Raw genomic sequence first — 18887 nt, 5'->3', positions numbered from 1 at the left:
AAAATTTATCCTTCTATAAAAAAATCATTTTATTCAAACTAAAGTTTTCATCCTTTAGGTAATAAATATGTTATTCTGAATTATATATATATATATATATATATATATATATATATATATATATATATATACACACACACACACACACACACACACACCGTATTTTTCGGACCATAAGATGATCCGGACCATAAGACGCACCAGTTTTTAGAGAAGGGAAATGAAGAAAAAAAGATTCTGAAACAAATAGTGTCCTAAAATATTTTATGTGCATTAAAACCCAACATCACAGTCATAAACACATGTAATCAACCCTGTAAAGTAAACAGCAGCATTTAGAACCATTTTAGAGCCGGGCAAGCACACAGAGACCACACAGAGCCGGGCAAGTAAAAAAACTTTTTTTTTTAAAAGTATATGTGTAGGCTATATTTGGACCATAAGACGCAGGGACTTTTCCCCCCCCACTTCTGGGGGAAAAAAAGTGCGTCTTATGGTCCGAAAAATACGGTATATATTTACTTTTTTCATATTTTTTTATTGTATCAAACAATAAACAAGTGTATTTTCTTTGTGAAAGAAATAATTTATGTCCAAAGTTGATATATTATTCCTTTTCCAAAACTGATTTTTGCTAATATCATTATATTATATTGTAGCCGCAGTTATCACCCCTTTTTTTTTTTATCTCATGGCATACATAAATTGATTACTAAAATGCTGCAGCACACCAAAAAAACTAGTTTTTGCAAATCAGACAAAAATAATTGACATAATTTTTATTCATTCACACTAGTTGGCTATTGTTGTATTGGATGTTCTTTTTTTATTTGACCATCTCAGAGTATAGAGGTCAGTGCCCTGACTAAATAGTCATGTATTGCATGTTTTAAAAATTCTTTTAGCACCATTTGAAAACTGCTGCATTTTAGGATAATATAGCATATTGTTTCATTCTTTCAAAGTTCAGTTTCATTCTGATAGCTCATTGAAATACAACTAAAATAAATTACCCACAAAGTTGTAAAGAAAAGTTTTCATTAAATAATTATACTGTATAATTCCAAATAAAATCATATTTTATTTTCATAAGTTCTAGCAAAAGCACTGTTGGTTTCTTAAATCACATACACCGAGCTACTTGTGTACTGCATTTTTAGATAAAGGCATATCAATACCTTGTCATACCATGGTCTTTGTCTACCCTAAATAACATTTTTATTTTTATTTTATTCCAAGGATATGTTGAATGTTCATAGAGTTGTTGGATTTTGGACAACTGGAAGTAGAATTGAGAATCTTCGGAGACTCCTGAGAGAGAAGGCTACTGTTAGAGTTAGACAAAGCTGACTGAAAATACTACATATCTTAGACATATAGAATAATTAAATAGCTCTAAAGGGCAGTATTGTTGATAATGAGTTGAGGGGATTTTTAATATCTGAACCACATTTAATTAAATGAATTAACCTAGTTTGATTACAGAGCAATAATGATGTGAGTGCTCACTACCTATTATTTTTAGGTATTTTGTGTCTTTTGATTAAGAAAACAAAACAGTGGCTTTGATTTTGAATGCTTTTCTTTTCCTTTTTGCTCTCCAGATGACACGAGAACAATACATACTAGCAACACAGCAGAATAATCTGCCAAAGGTTGAGAATGCACAACTGTACCCTGTGGGCATTTATGGATGGCGAAAGAGGTGCTTATACTTCTTTGTCCTTCTGCTGTTGGTTACCATGATAGTTAACTTAGCCATGACAATTTGGATATTGAAAGTTATGAATTTCACTGTGGTAAGTACCACCATGATTTTATTTTACATCTATTGCTTTTGGTTCAAAGGCCATCCAACTGCTATTTTTTAATTGAAAGTTATTCATTTTCATCTTTACATGTATTTATCTTGAAATTAAATTCCAAAGGCTGCCATATGTAGTCTTAAGACTACATTCAATATGTATATTCATTAAATACATCTGACGTTACTACCTACCTTTTAAGTGTGGGAAATTTATGTAACCAGACAGTACAGCACATAGGTTCAATAGAAATTTAGAAAACGTTTAACCAATACACAGGAACTATTGCTTGCTCTACCTGGGCATCTATGAAATGAGTCTGGTATTTCATGATAATATTAGATGATATTTCACAATATACATCAGAAATCACAAGTATCTTTGAAATTCTTCATATAGAGTATTTGCTTCTCTGTATATACTGCATGCTCAAACCTAATCTTTGGAATTTTGCTGGGCTGCATGAACCAATGTCTATACTTGTTATCAGATGGTAACTTCATTTTTTTAGTATAGGTATGATAAATAAAAGACAAACTAGAAATTAAATCAATTTTATGAAGATTAATAACCTAAAATAAAATAATTTTATAACTCATTGATGAATTTAGAACATGTACAATAGACCTGTTAGCATGACTTTTCTGGAAAAAAGTTCTCTGCATCAGCAAAGTATAGGTTAGTTCAATTTATATTTTCTGGCTAGATTCTTAGTTTTCTATTCTGCCTTTCAACCTTTTGGCTTTTATTTAGAGACTGCAGATACCTTCACAGCCAGGCAGGGATCTTTCACTTGCTGACCAGACTGCTGTTTTTTAAAACTCTGCATGCTCAGGGCAAAAGGAAAGCGGGTATTTAATTTCACTGATCTTCCTATATTGGATATCATTTTTCTTTTTAAATGAAAGAAAAGAAAAGACACACACACACAAAAAAAACCTCTGCTGTGTATTGATTTAGCTAGAGTAATTTCTTTCTAACTTCACTAACAGCTAACTGTAAAGTCGAAACAGAATCTCAAAGGGCAAAATGAGCCAGCATCGGTCCATAGTGCAGGGCACTGCGGTTGCATGCAGAAGGCTCTGGCGAGGGCAGGTGGCCCACCCTTCCAGAGAGAAAACAGCCACGCCTGTGCAAATCATGATATAACAGCTTATGCTCATAGAGGAAAAGAAGCTGAGCAAGGGCTCCATTTTATTCAAATCAGTGCAAATTTGGAAGGTTTTTCACTAAAAATGAAATGGAAGAGAAAAACAGGATGGGCAGGAATTAGTATGTTCTAGGATTTGAGAAATTACCAGTGTCCTAGACATGGGTACATGTTCAGGATCATTGATCCAGGCTTGAGTATGTGGATGTGAGGGTTACTAGGCTAGATGTTGCTTTCTAAGACTCCGGTGAAACATCTGAGCCATTCCTTCATTTCAAGAGTTGGCTCAGTTAGTCCTGTTCTGTCCTCTCCCCCTATACAGGCTTGGAGATATTTTGGCACAGATGTTACTAATTCTACTCCTAGACCGTCTCTTCTTCTTAGCTCTGGGCCTATCTTCTCTTACTAGTTGTCTAGGTTTCATTAATGAATCATCTATCACATTAGTAGGGGCAATGTGTATATTTCTGAAGATTCTTCTATGCTGTGGTAACCATCAGTCAAACTTGCAATGACTGAAAACAGTTTTCTCAAAGTCATTATCTTAATCCCCCCCCCCGAAAAAAAAGTAATTAATAAAAATAAGAGTAGTTTTTTCTCCAGGTTTTCAAATTTTGAGTCTTTGATTTCCTCTACCAAGAAGCATCTTTCAAAACCTCATGAAAGATATGATCAACTCTCACTTCAGGGGCTTTGATCCCACTCAGGGCCCAGGCCACAGGATTTTTTAGAGTCAAGCCATGTAAGCTTCTCAAGCATATTTAAATTAATTAGGAAAATAGACTTAAATGCATAATTACATGGCTGCATACATCAGGCTCCCAGTGTCTAGCCCCATGCTGAGGCCAAGGCTAGATAAGCCATTCAAGGAAAATAATTGAAACAATCACCTTTGTCCTCAGGATCCACGCAGGCCTCAGGGTGTCTGTCACATATGGAGCGATCTAATTTGAACCTCAGCTGGCAGAATAGTAAATGCCATCATATTCCTGGGGATAATGAAAAGGAGTCTATTTCCATAGGAGACTTGATATTTGTATATATGATTTTTAATTTGGGGCATATCTCACTTATTTTGAAATTAAAATTGTACTGTTCTATACCCAAAATAGAAGACTATCCTTCCTTCAGCCATATAAGCTAATTGTATGCAGCTAAAATAAAAGAAAAGATAAACTTGTAACTACTCCATCAAATTTATCTTTGTAAGGTAACATATTCCCTGTCTCACTGCAGTAATTCATAATTCATAGAAATTCCAAATTACTTAAGTATTGTAGTTGCAAAATTTAGTGGTCCTAAATACTACATATCAGATTAAGTTGTATGTATTTGAAAAGTGTGAAGTAATGTGTAATCTTCTTATATTAGAGCAGTAAAAAAAATCAATTTTATCTTTTCCTTGGTACATTAGGATTGTATCTGTCTCTAGAGTGAATAGCAAAACCACTTGCCACAATATAGTAAGAAGTAGTAAATGATGTGTAAGTTGTCTGGAGATTATTATTGATCTGCACAAAATGTTTATCTTTCTTATTTTAACTGTTTTGCCATCCAACAGATAAAAAAAAAAATATGTGGCTGTGAACAGCTTTTATTTGAAAAAACTAGGCATGTTATTGTTATCAAAATATTGTGTTTTCAGCACAGCAAAGGTAGCTGCCAACCTGTTTTACAATACCTCATGAAGTCTATCCTTATGGCCAGTATTATACATGATCTGTGTGGTTGATGTGATTTATTTTTCTGTTTTTCATTTTGTGGGAAATAAAATCACTCTGCTATTGAGATATTCAACTGCACAGAATGAAGAAAAAGGAAATTAGTTTATACTATAGAGTGAAAGACATGGATATAAACACCAGGCCAGTGTGGCTCAGTGTTTGAGCATTGACCTATGAACCAGAGCTCATGATTTGATTACTGGTCAGGGCACATACCCAGGTTGCAGGCTCAATATCTGGAGGGCGGCATGCAAGTGGCAGTAGATCCAGAATTCACTCTCATCATTGATGTTTCTATCTTTCTCTCCCTCTCCCTTTCTCTCTGAAATCAGTAAAAAATAAATAAATAAATAAATAAATAAATAAATAAATAAATAATTAATTAAAGTATGGATTCTGGCACCTGACCATTGGGTCTACATCCAGCTTTTATAGTTTACTAGCTATGTTACCTGGGCAAGTTATTTTAACTGTGGCTGTTTGCCATTCTGTAGAATGGGTGCAATGTTATTATTTACTTCATTAGATTGTTGTAGAAATCAAAATTAAAGTAGTAAAAATTCCTAAGATGTGTCTGGCATGTCCAAACAGCTATGTAAGAGTTGTTACTATTACTCTTACTCATTTTACTTCACAATTATCCCAGACATCATGTGATCTAACTTGAATTTTCTATTGAGCATAAATCATCCTAGACACAAAGGAGGTGTATTAAGCAAAAGATTATAATTAGACTAGTGTTTGTAATCATGTTCATTCTAATGACATGCCTAAAGGTTAAAAGAATGAGTGTGTTGCCAAAACCAGTTTGGCTCAGAGGATAGAGCGTCAGCCTGCTGACTGAAAGGTCCCAGGTTCGATTTGGTCAAGGGTACGTACATTGTTTGCAGGCACATCCCCAGTGGGAAGTGTGCAGGAGGAAGCAGATAGATGTTTGTCTCTCATCAATGTTTCTACAATAGCTTTCTATCTCTCTCCTTTTCTCTCTGTAAAAAAAAAAAATCAATATCATATATATATATATATATATATATATATATATATATATATATATATATGAATGAAATATCATGGCTGGTATGTACATATAAGGAACTATCTGGCATTGAAATTGGGACTTAAAAGAACTGTTGGCCCAGAAAGGAACTCACTATAGACTGATTCATTTGCCTCTCAGCATAAACATTATAGCTTGTTGCAGTTTTGGTTCTTACAAGGGTATTTCGTGGATCACATGATCTCACACATCTAGAGGAAATAATGAACAACATAAACAGACCCAGAGAAAGAGAACCAGCAATCAGACTCTCAAACCTCAGAGGAAAAGTAAGGGAGGATGGGGGTAAGGGGAAGAAATCAACCAAAGGACTTGTGTGCATACATATTCTCTCTTATCAATGTTTCTAGCTCTCTATCCCTCTCCCTTCCTCTCTGTAAAAAAATCAATAATATATATATATATATGTTTTTTGTTTTTGGTTTTGTTTTTTTTTTAAAGAATGAGTGTTAGAAATAGGTAGCCAGAGGGCATTATGGCTCAGTGATGACAAGTAGCAATATGACCTCCTGTGAGTTACTTAAGCTCTCTAACTCCACTCCTTTCTTCATCTGTAAAATGGTTAAAGGCACTGATCCACAGAGATATGAGAAGTATTAAGTACCTGAATATTTGTAAAATGTGTAAAATTGAGCCACAGAGTAAGCCCTCAATTGGTGTCAGTTATGTGTATTGACATATATGATTTCCATCAATTATTAGCTGTTAATAATTAAAGTTATTTTATGTAGTGTATTTTATCACAGGAGATGTATTATTTCTTTGGCATGATGAAAGGATCATTAAGATTTCTTTTGAAATTCTAATTTAATGCTGAGGTACAACACAGTTCACCTAAAAACTTCTAAGAGGAACAGTTCAGCTGTCAAATCTTTTTTTATTTTGATGACCTAAGCTATTTATTTTCAGGATATGTACTGCCTGAATGTGAACCTCCTAGCCTGTCTGAATGAGAAGCTCATTAGCCAGAAAGTGCTCATTAATGTCTTCTTAAACCATTCAAAAAATGTAGTATTTTAAAAAGGAATGATATAATGGGATTTCCAATCTTGAGCTTAAATTTTTCAATATCATTAATGTCCAGAGTTTTAAATTATTACTGGATTGAGATATTGTAACCTGAATTATGTTTATAGCATCCTAACTTTTGGCTATAACTCTTCAGTTATGAGATTGCAACTTACGATGTCTGGGACCCCACTTTTATTTAGCAAGATTGCGTGCTTTGAAGATCAGACCTTGACTTTCACAACAACACTTCCAAGTAAATGTTATATCCCCTTCAACAATTGAAGGCACAGAGGCTTAGGGAAATCAGATAAACTTCCCCTGGTCACCTGGTGAGCAAAGTTAGATGCAAGGGCTGTACGATTTTAAACCTTACACTTTTCCCACCACATTTTATAATGTTAATATTAGTAAAATCAAATTAGTTTAATACTTTTCCTAAATGGCTTGCTTCCCTGTATAGCTCAGGGCATTTAAACGCCACCATTAAATATCTACCTATGACATCACTGATTTTTAATTATGTTTTGAATTTGTTGGGCCAAAGATCTCTCATTCCTCTCAGGTGTTATTAATGTTATGGAGGAGTCTACCCTATCTCCCATAGTCAGTTAGTAATTAGAACAGTGAAAATTCCCTCAGTAAGTCCCAAGCATGACTTTACCTTTGAGTTTGGCAGAATGGACATTAGACTTTAATTTCTGGATGGAGCCAAATCGGTTTGGCTCAGTGGATAGAGTGTCGGCCTGCAGACTGAAAGGTCCCAGGTTCGATTCCGGTTAGGGGCATGTGCCTTGGTTGCAGGCACATCCCCAGTGGGGGGTATGCAAGAGGCAGCTGATCAATGATTCTCTCTCCTGGATGTTTCTAACTCTCTATCCCTCTCTCTTCCTCTCTGTAAAAAAATCAATAAATTGTATATTTTTTAAAATTTCTGGATGGAGCAATGAAATTTATTAGTGTCACCTTTATAAAGCAGAGAGTGATTTTCATAATGGCGACTTTTCCTTTGATTCCCATCCATGTATTGCCCTGGTTAAGCAGCATTTTGCTGAGGAGTAACGAATTGGCCATGATAACAGACTGATCTGAGGGTGATTTAGGATCATAGCTTTTGTCCACTTTCCCGGGCTGTCACTTTCCTTTTCCCAGCGTGCCCCTCAGTACATGACTCTTGATGCCCAGCCCAGGCCAAGGTGGGCCAGTACCTTCGGAGGCCAGGAGCATCCTGCAGGCGGGTGCCAGCCATGGAGCCTGCCTGCTGGAGAGCCATCAGGCCTGTGCCGCCCCTCAGTGTGCTGTGTGTGGATTTATGGCAGAATGTATGAGAGTGAATGATATAGTTAATGTTGCAAGACCACTTCCATTATAACTCTCTGTTTGTACCTCCTCATAATTTTCTGACAAATTGTTCCTCTCGGATGAAATCTTTCATGCTTAGTCTTAGCCCAGCAGTAGTACATTTTCTTTCCTTGAGTTTATAAAGAAAAATTTAGTCATTTTTATCCAAGTTCAAACCAGTACCAAGTGGTAGTGTGTGTTATTGAAATAAACTACAAATATAGTGGCATAAGATCAATCACAAATGATAGACAGCCCATGCAAAATGAAGTACACCGTAATACCAAATATTCTGCAGGAAAATAACACAGGATTAAGGAAATTACCATTGAATAATAGGTTCTAAAAAGCACAGATTTGTTAGTTCATATGTTTGTAAATATTTTTTTTAATTTTTCAATGAGTTGCCATAATAATATTATTTTAGTTTCAGGTGTACAAGGCGGTGATTAGACATTTATGAAGAGATCACCCTAAGTAATCAATCTAGTATCATCTGACACCATGCCTAGTTATTACAATGCCATTGGCTATTCTCTGTGTTGCACTTTACATCCTCATGACTAGTCTATAACTTCCAGTTAGTACTGCTTAATCACCCCACCTTCGCATCCGTTCTCCCATCTGGCACCCATCAAAACGTTCTCCGTAACTAGGAGTTTTGTTTGTTCATTTATTGACTAATTCAGTGGCCTCATTTTATATAGTAAAGATGAAAGTCCAGAAAGATAAAAGCACATGTTGGTGACTCATAGGTAAACATAAAATATTATGTTAGGTCACATTGAACTTAAGGTAGTATGTGCATGTGTGCTAATTCTCACAAATAATTGCATTTGGTATGTCTTACATAAAAATAATAGCATTTGGTATGTCTTACATAATTTGTCTATTTTAGTAAGCACTTTGGCAGTAGTTCAAGTTTTAAAACCAAATAATTATTATTATCTTAAGAGGGATTACTATTTTGCTATTTTATAAAAATAAGATAACCATTTGCTTTTTAAAAAAACAGTTGAAATGTCATATGTGTTGTTTCTAAGTTATTTACTAAGAATAATCTTATTGGACAGGAATTTATATGAATTTATTAATTTCAATAATAATATTTTAATTCTTATTGTTGCTAACCTTCAATTTTATCTCGTATTTTCAATAGGGACATGACATTGAATATTTTCTACTTAATTTTGGAATGATGGTGAGGTTATTAGTTTAATCTCTGTTAATATTAACTTATACTGTTGCTGTATTTTTCTTTTTTTTTTCTTAATATATTTTATTGATTTTTAACAGAGAGAAAGGGAGAGAGATAGAGAGCTAGAAAAGTTGATGAGAGAGAAACATCGACCAACTGCCTCTTGCACACCCCCTACCAGGGATGTGCCCGCAACCAATGTACATGCCCTTGACCGGAATTGAACCTGGGGCCTTTCAGTCCGCAGACCGACGCTCTATCCACTGAGCCAAACCGGTTTCGGCTGTATTTTTCTTTTGATTCATTATCACACTTAGAGCATATTAATTGTAACAAAACTACAGAATTACAATACTTTCTCTAACTTTTCCTGTGATTTGTACAAATGCAGTGTAATCTCTTATCTGAGCATTGTTTTAACTTTATAAGAAACTATAGCAATGCTTAACTTTTAGATATAAGCAGGCGTTTTAAACAGGTACAACATACCAGGGATCAATTGCCACAATAATGTTATTCAGACACAAAATGCCATAATTGAAAACAATAACTATTCTATTAATTTAGGTATCTGTGGATTGACTGTGCACTCCCCTCATCTAATGTTGGCAGGACTTGCTCATGGATTTGCAGTCAGCTGTCCAGTCATCTTGTAGCTGTCTGATTTATTTCCAGACTTGACAGTAATTTGACTGTTGGCTAGAGTTACCACAGCATGTCTTTCACTCTGAGTACACAAACCAAATTTAAGCAGATTAGAAGTTACAAGGAAGAGCTTAGATATACCCACCATTATAGTATCATGCATAGGCATTTAATTGCCATAAAAATCCTTTGGTATGTATCCTAAAAATGATTAGAAATTAGGAGAAAATTTGTTTCTAAAGAAGTGCATATTATGCTTATATGAACACCACAAAGATCCAAAAAAATTAAAACTATAATAATAAATGTGCCTGTAGTTTTAATCATTAAACTTAATTTTTCAAATAATAATGATTTTGGTTAAGTGTTTAGGGTAAAACAGCAAGTGAAAATTTATATTTAAAACAATATATGTAATATTATGTCAAGTATCTAAAAATATCATAGAAAAAGATTATTTTGATGACAAATAATAAACATTAATGAACTTAAAAATAAATTAAAATTTGGCAAAACATAGAATGTTATTCTCAATAAACTAATTTACAATAAATAGCAAATGGATAGAAGTTTTCAACTTCTGTATTATATATAGATCATTTAAATATTTTGTATCTAGTCACATACATTATGGTAAAGATGGTACTGTTTTGCAGGTGTTTGTGCATCTTTCTGCTTCATGGTTACATGGGTTTCATTCCCTTTTTAATGTAAATAAATGTTCTGTTCTTGATTGAGTGTATAAATTAAAGCACCTTTATTTTTAATAATCCATGAGAGTGGATTTGAATTGCTATTGCCTACATTGGTTTTATTTAGACTGATTATAGTAGAGGCTTGAATATTTGTGGAAGAAAGGAAGGGAGGGAGGAAGAAAGGAAGGGAGGGAGGAAGGAAGGAAGGGAGGGAGGGAGGGAGGAAGGAAGGAAGGAAGGAAGGGAGGGAGGGAGGGAGGAAGGAAGGAAGGAAGGAAGGAAAGGAGGGAGGGAGGAAGAAAGGAAGAGAGGCGGTCTCCTGTTCATTCTCTTAGCTTCTCCATTTAATTCTTCCTTTTCTTTCAGTGTCTGTTGGTGTTTTAATTCCAGTGAGCAAAGCCTCAGAGTGACACATTTTGTTGCAAAATTTAAAAATTAAGCCAATAACTAAAAGGGAAAGAAGAAAGAGCCTTAGAGTAATGATTGAGAGATGAATAATCTTCATTACAACCTATGAGCTGAAATTACCCACAGGCTCCACTTAAATCCAGTGAGGTTTATCCAACCACCTCTGTGGAAAATTTTCATAAGATGATGAAATTTTAGAGGGTGTTGTCATTCAAACACCCACTTTTAAGCAATGGTAAATAAGAAACGAGAGAAGCCATAGAAATGTAGTCAAAGCTGTCTGTGTAATTAAGCCAAAATATCTCTGCAACTTGAATATTGAACATTGGAAATTACAGTGGAGGTCCCAGAGACTCTGCAGGGAGTACTGATACCAGGAAGCACTCAGTCTGGAGTGCAGGGAGAGTCCATGGGTTAGAAGACTTGGGGTGAAGACATAACCACACTGTGGTTTTAAGAAAACCCTGGGGAAGCAATCACATGTAGCATACCTAATTGCCATTATATACATATGTGTGTATATATATATATATGAATATATATATAAATATAAATATATAAATGTATAAATATATAAATATATAAATATATTTATATATAAATATATAAATATATAAATATATAAATATATAAATATATAAATATATAAATATATAAATATATAAATATATTTATATATAAATATATAAATACATAAATACATAAATACATAAATACATAAATATATATATATTTATTTATTTATTTATTTACACACACACACACACACACACACACACATGTGAAGTCTCCTACCTCAGCGTGTGTATAAACCCTCTTTACAGGGCTTCTGACTGGTTAAGTCATGCACAATAAGGATAATCTTCCTTTTGATTAGCTTTAAGCCAGATGTTTAGAGAGGCTAATTACAACCAAAGCCCCTAGATCGGTGTTTGCTTAACTGAGAGAAATGGTCACTGCCTCTATTTTTCTCTCCAACTGTCTCAGAGCATATTTATCCAGGCTCCCTAAATTATGAGGAATACAGTTCAGCTTACCCAACTTGACAGATCACAAAACCATCACATTGAGCTTATGATAATGGTTTCAGTTATTTCAGATTTTGCTGATATCATACACAACCTTTAATTTAAAAAAATGTATATCATTAGAATATGTGTCAAAGCAACTTAGAACTAAGTAATTTAAATTGTCATTAAAATCACTTAGGATTTAAATGACAGTCATCATTTTGGGATTAGACTAGCCTGACCTGGAAATGCAGTATTGCTCCTGGAAAGCAGCCTTGTTCCTCCCTAAAGCTTGTTTTGAGCATTTATTAGGCTCAAAAAACGATGTTTAGCCGAAACCGGTTTGGCTCAGTGGATAGAGTGTCGGCCTGAGGACTGGAAGGTCCCAGGTTCGATTCCCGTCAAGGGCAGGTACCTTGGTTGTGGGCACATCCCCAGTAGGGGATGTGCAAGAGGCAGCTGATCAATGATTCTCTCTCATCGATGTTTCTAACTCTCTATCCTTTCTCTTTCTCTCTGTAAAAAAAAATCAATAAAAATATATTTTAAAAACAAACAAACAAACAAAAAAACATGATGTTTAAGTGCTTCTAGTCCCCATAACAGTATTTTACCCAAAGAAAACAATATATATCTGTTCAAATATTTGTGAGAGTTTCATTGTTTTTCTTTAAAAACTTTGGTTAATGACTTCTATATGCCAGGGAGCCAGTTGTGTTCAACTGGGACCCTGGAGAATTAGAAGTAGATCTTATCTTTAAATAGCAGGTTATTACTTTTAGATCAAATTTAAACAGTGTTTCATTTTTATATTATGTGTTTATGTTTTGATAAAGAAGAACTCTTCACAAAAAATACTATACTTTCAGGTATTTTGTTTTGATTGTTTTGCAGTTTTGAAGATAATTTAATAATGTTTACATTTAGTCTGTGTGCATATTTTCCTACTGACATCCGTCATGAAGCAGGGCTCTTACTATTTATTTTTAAGGTAATGAGAAAATATGAAGTCTACCTGTACTTAATCAGTTTTTTTTTCATTAATTTTAACTGATGTTTATCAAAATATAATTTTGTTTATTATAAATTTTTATTTTGAAATAGTTTAAAACTTAAAAAAGAATTTTTTAAAATATTATAAAATCCCCATGTACCTACCACATGACTTCCCCCAACAATAAGATTTTCATAATCATCTTACTACTTAACTTTGGTTCATAAATATATATCTCCCCTCAATTATTGCAATGTTATCTGATCTATCACATTAAATTTCTTTATTTCCCTATCCCATAACCGAAATATCCCAAGAAGTATGTTGAAATTCCAGTGTTATTGTAGACTCTTCTTAAAGTAATTTGGAGAAGTCCTGAAAGCACTGAATGATCTAATGATAGTTCTAAATGAAAAAAAAAACAACATGAAAAACTTATATAATTTTAATAAATTACATTTCCCTTTTCAGTAAAATCATTATGACTTAACATTGCAAAATCAGTTTAGTCATAGTAAGATTACTTGTCTTCATGTTTAAGTAATACTTTTTGGTAGATTGAAAAATTTTAATTACAGTTCCTGTGGATAGAGAAGATAGTAGGCTAATCAAGTGATAACCATGATTCATTCTTGTACCAGATATAGTCTTTTTTTATTATAAGCCACTGCATCAGCATAACGAAAATTATTATTAGGTACATGCTAACTTAATTTCAGAGTAGTTTTTAAGAAAGAAAAAAGGAATATTTCCTTATTCATTAAAATTTTCTTACTCATATAACACTTTATTCAACTCACTGAGATTGCCTAAATTTTTTTAAATTAAAGCATTATTTTGCTTTTGTTCAAACAGAACATTGAAATATATTATAATAAGCCCAGCTGGCATGGCTCAGTGGTTGAGCATCACCCTATGAACCAGGAGGTCACAGTTTGATTCCTGGTCAGGGCATATGCCCAGGCTGCAGGCTTGATCCCCAGTCCAAGGCATGCAGAAGGCAGCCAGACAATGATTCTCATCATTAATGTTTTCTTTTGAAAAAAAAAAATATATATTATTGATTTTTTATAGAGAGGAAAGGAGAGAGATAGACTTAGAAACATTGATGAGAGAGAAACATCAATCAGCTGCCTCCTGAACACCAGCTACTGGGTATGTGCCCACAACCAAAGTACATGCCCTTAACCGGAATTGAACTTGGGACCTTTTAGTCTGCAGGTCGATGCTCTATCCACTGAGCCAAACCGGTTCTGGCTCATCATTGATGTTTTTATCTCTCTCCCTCTCCCTTCCTCTCTGAAATCAATAAAAACTATATTTTAAAAAAGAAATGTATCATTATAAAATCTAAATAATCAAATTTAAGTATTTTAATGTAATTTGAGCCCCAAATAAACTGTTTTATACTGCTGTAGGTGAATTGATTATTTCAGCTTAGGCACCACCAGCCAGATTAGTGAATAGGTACAAATTACTGAATGAAGTTTACATGCCAAACTCTAACCCAGATCACAGAATATTGCTGAATAGACCTAAAGAGTCACAAAGGCTTTACTGAATGGTTATCCTTACTTTATTAATTCAACTTTAAATATAAATAACTAAGAAGAGTATGCTGATCCTAGCAGCTATGTTCTTTCCCTGTGTTTATTCATAAGAGGGTTCAGAAATAAATGACCTGAAAAAAATCATTTTAAAATTGCAATTAGGCTCTCAGTTATATCAGCCTAAAACATTCGCTATTCTGTGATATGGGTATTGGGAAACAAAAAACAAAAAACATACAAGTTGTATTTTCCTTCAGTGAGTTTGTCCCCTGTTTGTAGATGGCAGAATTGCATATATTGACCCTTAATACCCTTTTCCCTCCCACCAAGACAATTGGTCAATCTTACCTCAAGGTACTGCTCCCTTTTGTGTGGTAATTCGCTCTTTGCTTACAAATCTCCTACACTACAAGAGTGAGCGCCTCAGAAATAAAACTCCATGTTTGTTTCCCCATCACTGCAAAGTGGCCCAAACTTAGCTATTGATTGAATGAAAGAAAAAAATAAAGGAAGGAAGGCAAATAAATAAGATGGCAACTCTAAAAAATGGAATGCATGGTTGTTCAGCTGAATAACTTTTAAGTATGAGGAAAGCCACTCAGCTTATCTCAAATATGAAACATTCAAGAGCAGTTCCACAGTCTGAGTGAAAGAACCCATGTTATAAAGGGCTAATATGAAAATAGACCAAAAATGCAGAATGATCAGTTTCTATGATGAGCACTGACCACCAGTCGGCAGATGCTCAATGCAGGAGCTGCCCCCTGGTAGTCAGTGCACTCTCAGAGGGGGAACTCCACTCAGCCAGAAGTGGGACTCATGGCTAGCAAGTGCAGCGGAGGTGGCAGGAGTCTCTCCTACCTCTGCAGCAGCACTAAGGATGTCCAACTGCCAGGGGCGGGGAGGGGGTTGAGCAGGCCTAAGCTGGTAGTCAGACATCCCCCCAGGGCTCTCAGACTGTGAGAGGGTGCAGGCTGAGCTAAGGGACCCCCCTCCTGAGTGCACAGGGCCTATTATCTCTAATAAACAGCTTCTCTCCCACCTTTTTCATGGGCATCTAATTATCCCTGCCTCTCTCTATGCACCTGCTTCATCCTGCCCTCTCTACAAACAAGCGCTGTCTGCATCTTTACAACAAGGCTACCTTGCAACTTCAGCTTTCATCCGGCACTTCAAGGCTCCTCTGGTCTCAACATCTACACCGCAGTTTCCAACTGCGTGGCCAGATGCCAGCATGCATTAGGATCTGTTTAGACCAGCTCATGTTTGCCCGACTATGCTATTCAGTGAACTGCTGCAGTGCTCATGGATTCAAACACACACACACACACACACACACACACACACACACACACATGCACACACACTTGCAAAACACATTTGCACTGTAAGTCAGCTCAGGGCTGGTTTCCTCTTAATATTTTTCTACATTCCCATTTTCTCTGAGAAAAGGATGCTTTTCTACTGGCTCTCATAAGGTTTAATAGCTCTTAGCTCTCCTGGTCTTAGCTCAGATTCTTCTTACAAAATGGTACAATTTTAAAATTCTAAGCCAATTCAAAGTCCATCTATCTCATTCACCCAAATAGAGATACATGTAGCATTATTATGGAGGTTACAAGTGATTATTCTGCTGGTATCCATTTTCTACTAAACTATCTACTAAAAGTTGCTAATATTCTAGTTAGCTCAACTTAAAGGTTCACTCCAGCAATTTTCTGTTGCTTAAAAGTAAATGTTAGTTTTTTTTTAGATTCTGGGACACAAATAATTCTATTCTCCATCATCAGGACACCTCTGTGATTTTTGGTGCTGTACATTGGAATATAGACATTTCTGTATGGTCCTTATAGAATGACATAAAGGTATTTCAATAATGTTTTCAATATATATTGTATTTCTAAAATTTTAACTAAAATGGTTATCCAATGAAAGTATTAATTACTTTTATAATTGTTCATTTGTGTGATAAAATTAGCCATTTTAAATCAAGTTTTATAGCTGAAATGTTAATTGCAACATCTATTTTATTAAGGCTGGCATTTTTTCTTTAGGAATCTATGTACCTTCTTAGATTATTTAACTTTTAGCTATTTCACATACTAGTATGATGGTTTTAAATGAATTAATGAAATTTCAATCTAGTAACTATATATTATAGTGCTTAGAAGATTGGATATGATTAGTCTATAAGTAGAGGAGGAAATAAACTAGCGGGAAAGGAGACAATAGTTGGAAATGAGAAATAGAAGTAAAAGAATCAATCTAGCCGAAACCGGTTTGGCTCAGTAGATAGAGCTTCAGCCTGCAGACTGAAAGGTCCCAGGTTTGATTCTGGTCAAGGGCATGTACCTTGGTTGCGGGCACATACCTGGTAGGGGGTGTGCAGGAGGCAGCTGGTCAATGATTCTCTCTCATTAATGTTTCTAGCTCTCTATCCTTCTCTCTTCCTATCTGTAAAAAATCAATTATATATATATATATATATATATATATATATATATATAAAAAGAAGCAATCTATTAATTGGCATACATTAGATTCCTTTTTATTATCTTTGTGCCTATTCTTTTCATCCTCTTAAAAACTACTAGGGTTATTTCAAGGTTCTTGTATTGTTAGGAGCCTTTAGACTACCAGCTACTCTGGAATCTCAGGTTTCATCCATACACCTAGAGTAGAACTTCACTTACTCTTTATGATCAAGAAATGAATTTTCCTACATAATTGAATTTTCTTGATAATATTTTTACCATGCAATAAATATTAAAAATCATACCTGATAAAAATATTTACCTTACAGAACTTTAAAGTAATTTAATTACCTTGAACAACTCATTTTAGTATTAAATATTCAATAGTAAACCATGCAATATTATATTTTTTGCCAATCTCCTTGTCCCTTCAAAGAATTAACAAGAGCACTTTTTGTATTTGAGACATTAAATGATATCTTGTAGCGCTAGCTGTTTTGGCCCAGTGGGTAGAGTGTCAGCCTGTGGACTGAAGGGTCCCAGGTTTGATTCTGGTCAACAGCACTTGCCAAGGTTGTGGGGTCCATCCACAGAAGGGACGATGCAGGAGGCAGCCAATCAATGATTCTCTCTCATCATTGATGTTTCTCTCTCTCTCTCTCTCTCTCTCTCTTTCTTTCTCTCTCTCTCTCTCGCTCTTGCTCTCGCTCTTGCTCTTGCTCTCTCTCTCTCTGTCTCTCTCTCTCTCTTCCTTCCTCTCTGAAATCAATAAATATATATTTTTAAAATAATATCTCTTAAATGCCAGGCATTTATAAATGCCCTGAAATGTGCATTTTCAGGCCAAGATGATCAGAATATATTTGATCAATTAACTTAGATGTTAATAAACAAAAACATGGTCAAACAGAATCAGGTATTTCTTCTTTACAAGAAGGAGAATTAATGAATGTGTATTAGATTACATATTAGATTACTTTTTTTTGGGAACTGATTGGAAGAAGAAAAGGCATACTGTATTTTGAGGTTAATAACTTATTTTATCTTCACAATTATGTTTTCTTAGATATTTTAAGGACAGACATGTAATTTTATGACTTCAAATAGCTATAATAGCACAATATGCAAATTAATGTTTTTGCATACTGGGATATGTGGGGATATTCATATTTAGTATCTTTCAGATTAAGCCTTTGGCAGATTAAAGATGTTTAAATATTTAAATACATTTATCTATAGCAAGCCTAAAATCAGACATTGCCTATAACACAGCAGTTCTGCTTCTTAATTTATAAAATAATTCTTCTTTAATTACCATTCCTAATAGGAAAGGCATAGATCCCATTTCAAAGTGCACTACACATTTCTGAAATGTGTTTCTACAGAGGGACACTAATGGATGTAAATTGTATTATTGTCTGCAATGAAGATGAGGTAAAAGGAATGCTCAAGGAGTTGAAGTCAAAAGTGTTTAGTAAAACCTACAGAGATGCATTTCTATAAGAAAGACAGATATGCAATGGTTACTAAAAGAAAATATGCTTGCTATTCTGATCTCATAAAACACATAGAAATATTGGGCAAAAGCTAGGAAGTTTCCTTCTTGGTAATGTGTGCATATGAATATTACACCTCTCCATTGTGTACCTAAGTGCCTTGTGTAGGTCTGATGGTATAAAGAGCACTCCTAGATGAAGGCTCATGCATCTTAGTGAAGTTCTCAACTGAGCTGATTGAAACTGACAGGCCTGTGCTATTTACAAAGAAAACTTCATGGAGAGTTAGGAACAGATGCTGAACAATATGGCACATTTGATTTCATGCTGCT

General features: G+C 34.6%; 1 protein-coding gene across 1 annotated transcript in view; it reads left to right on the top strand.

Annotated features, from left to right (window-relative positions):
• Nucleotides 1–1242: 1242 nt before the first annotated feature.
• SGCZ (sarcoglycan zeta) overlaps nucleotides 1243–18887 on the top strand; it is a 197633-nt gene continuing 179988 nt past the window's right edge. The window contains exons 1-2 of the mRNA XM_045587786.1: nucleotides 1243–1335; nucleotides 1605–1799. Coding sequence (XP_045443742.1) covers nucleotides 1243–1335; nucleotides 1605–1799 — 288 coding nt within the window. The remainder of the gene's footprint in view (nucleotides 1336–1604; nucleotides 1800–18887) is intronic.

The sequence above is a fragment of the Pipistrellus kuhlii genome, unplaced genomic scaffold (assembly GCF_014108245.1).
Source record: "Pipistrellus kuhlii isolate mPipKuh1 unplaced genomic scaffold, mPipKuh1.p scaffold_m20_p_3, whole genome shotgun sequence".
NCBI lineage: Eukaryota > Metazoa > Chordata > Mammalia > Chiroptera > Vespertilionidae > Pipistrellus > Pipistrellus kuhlii.
This window is presented reverse-complemented; position numbering and strand designations above follow the sequence as displayed.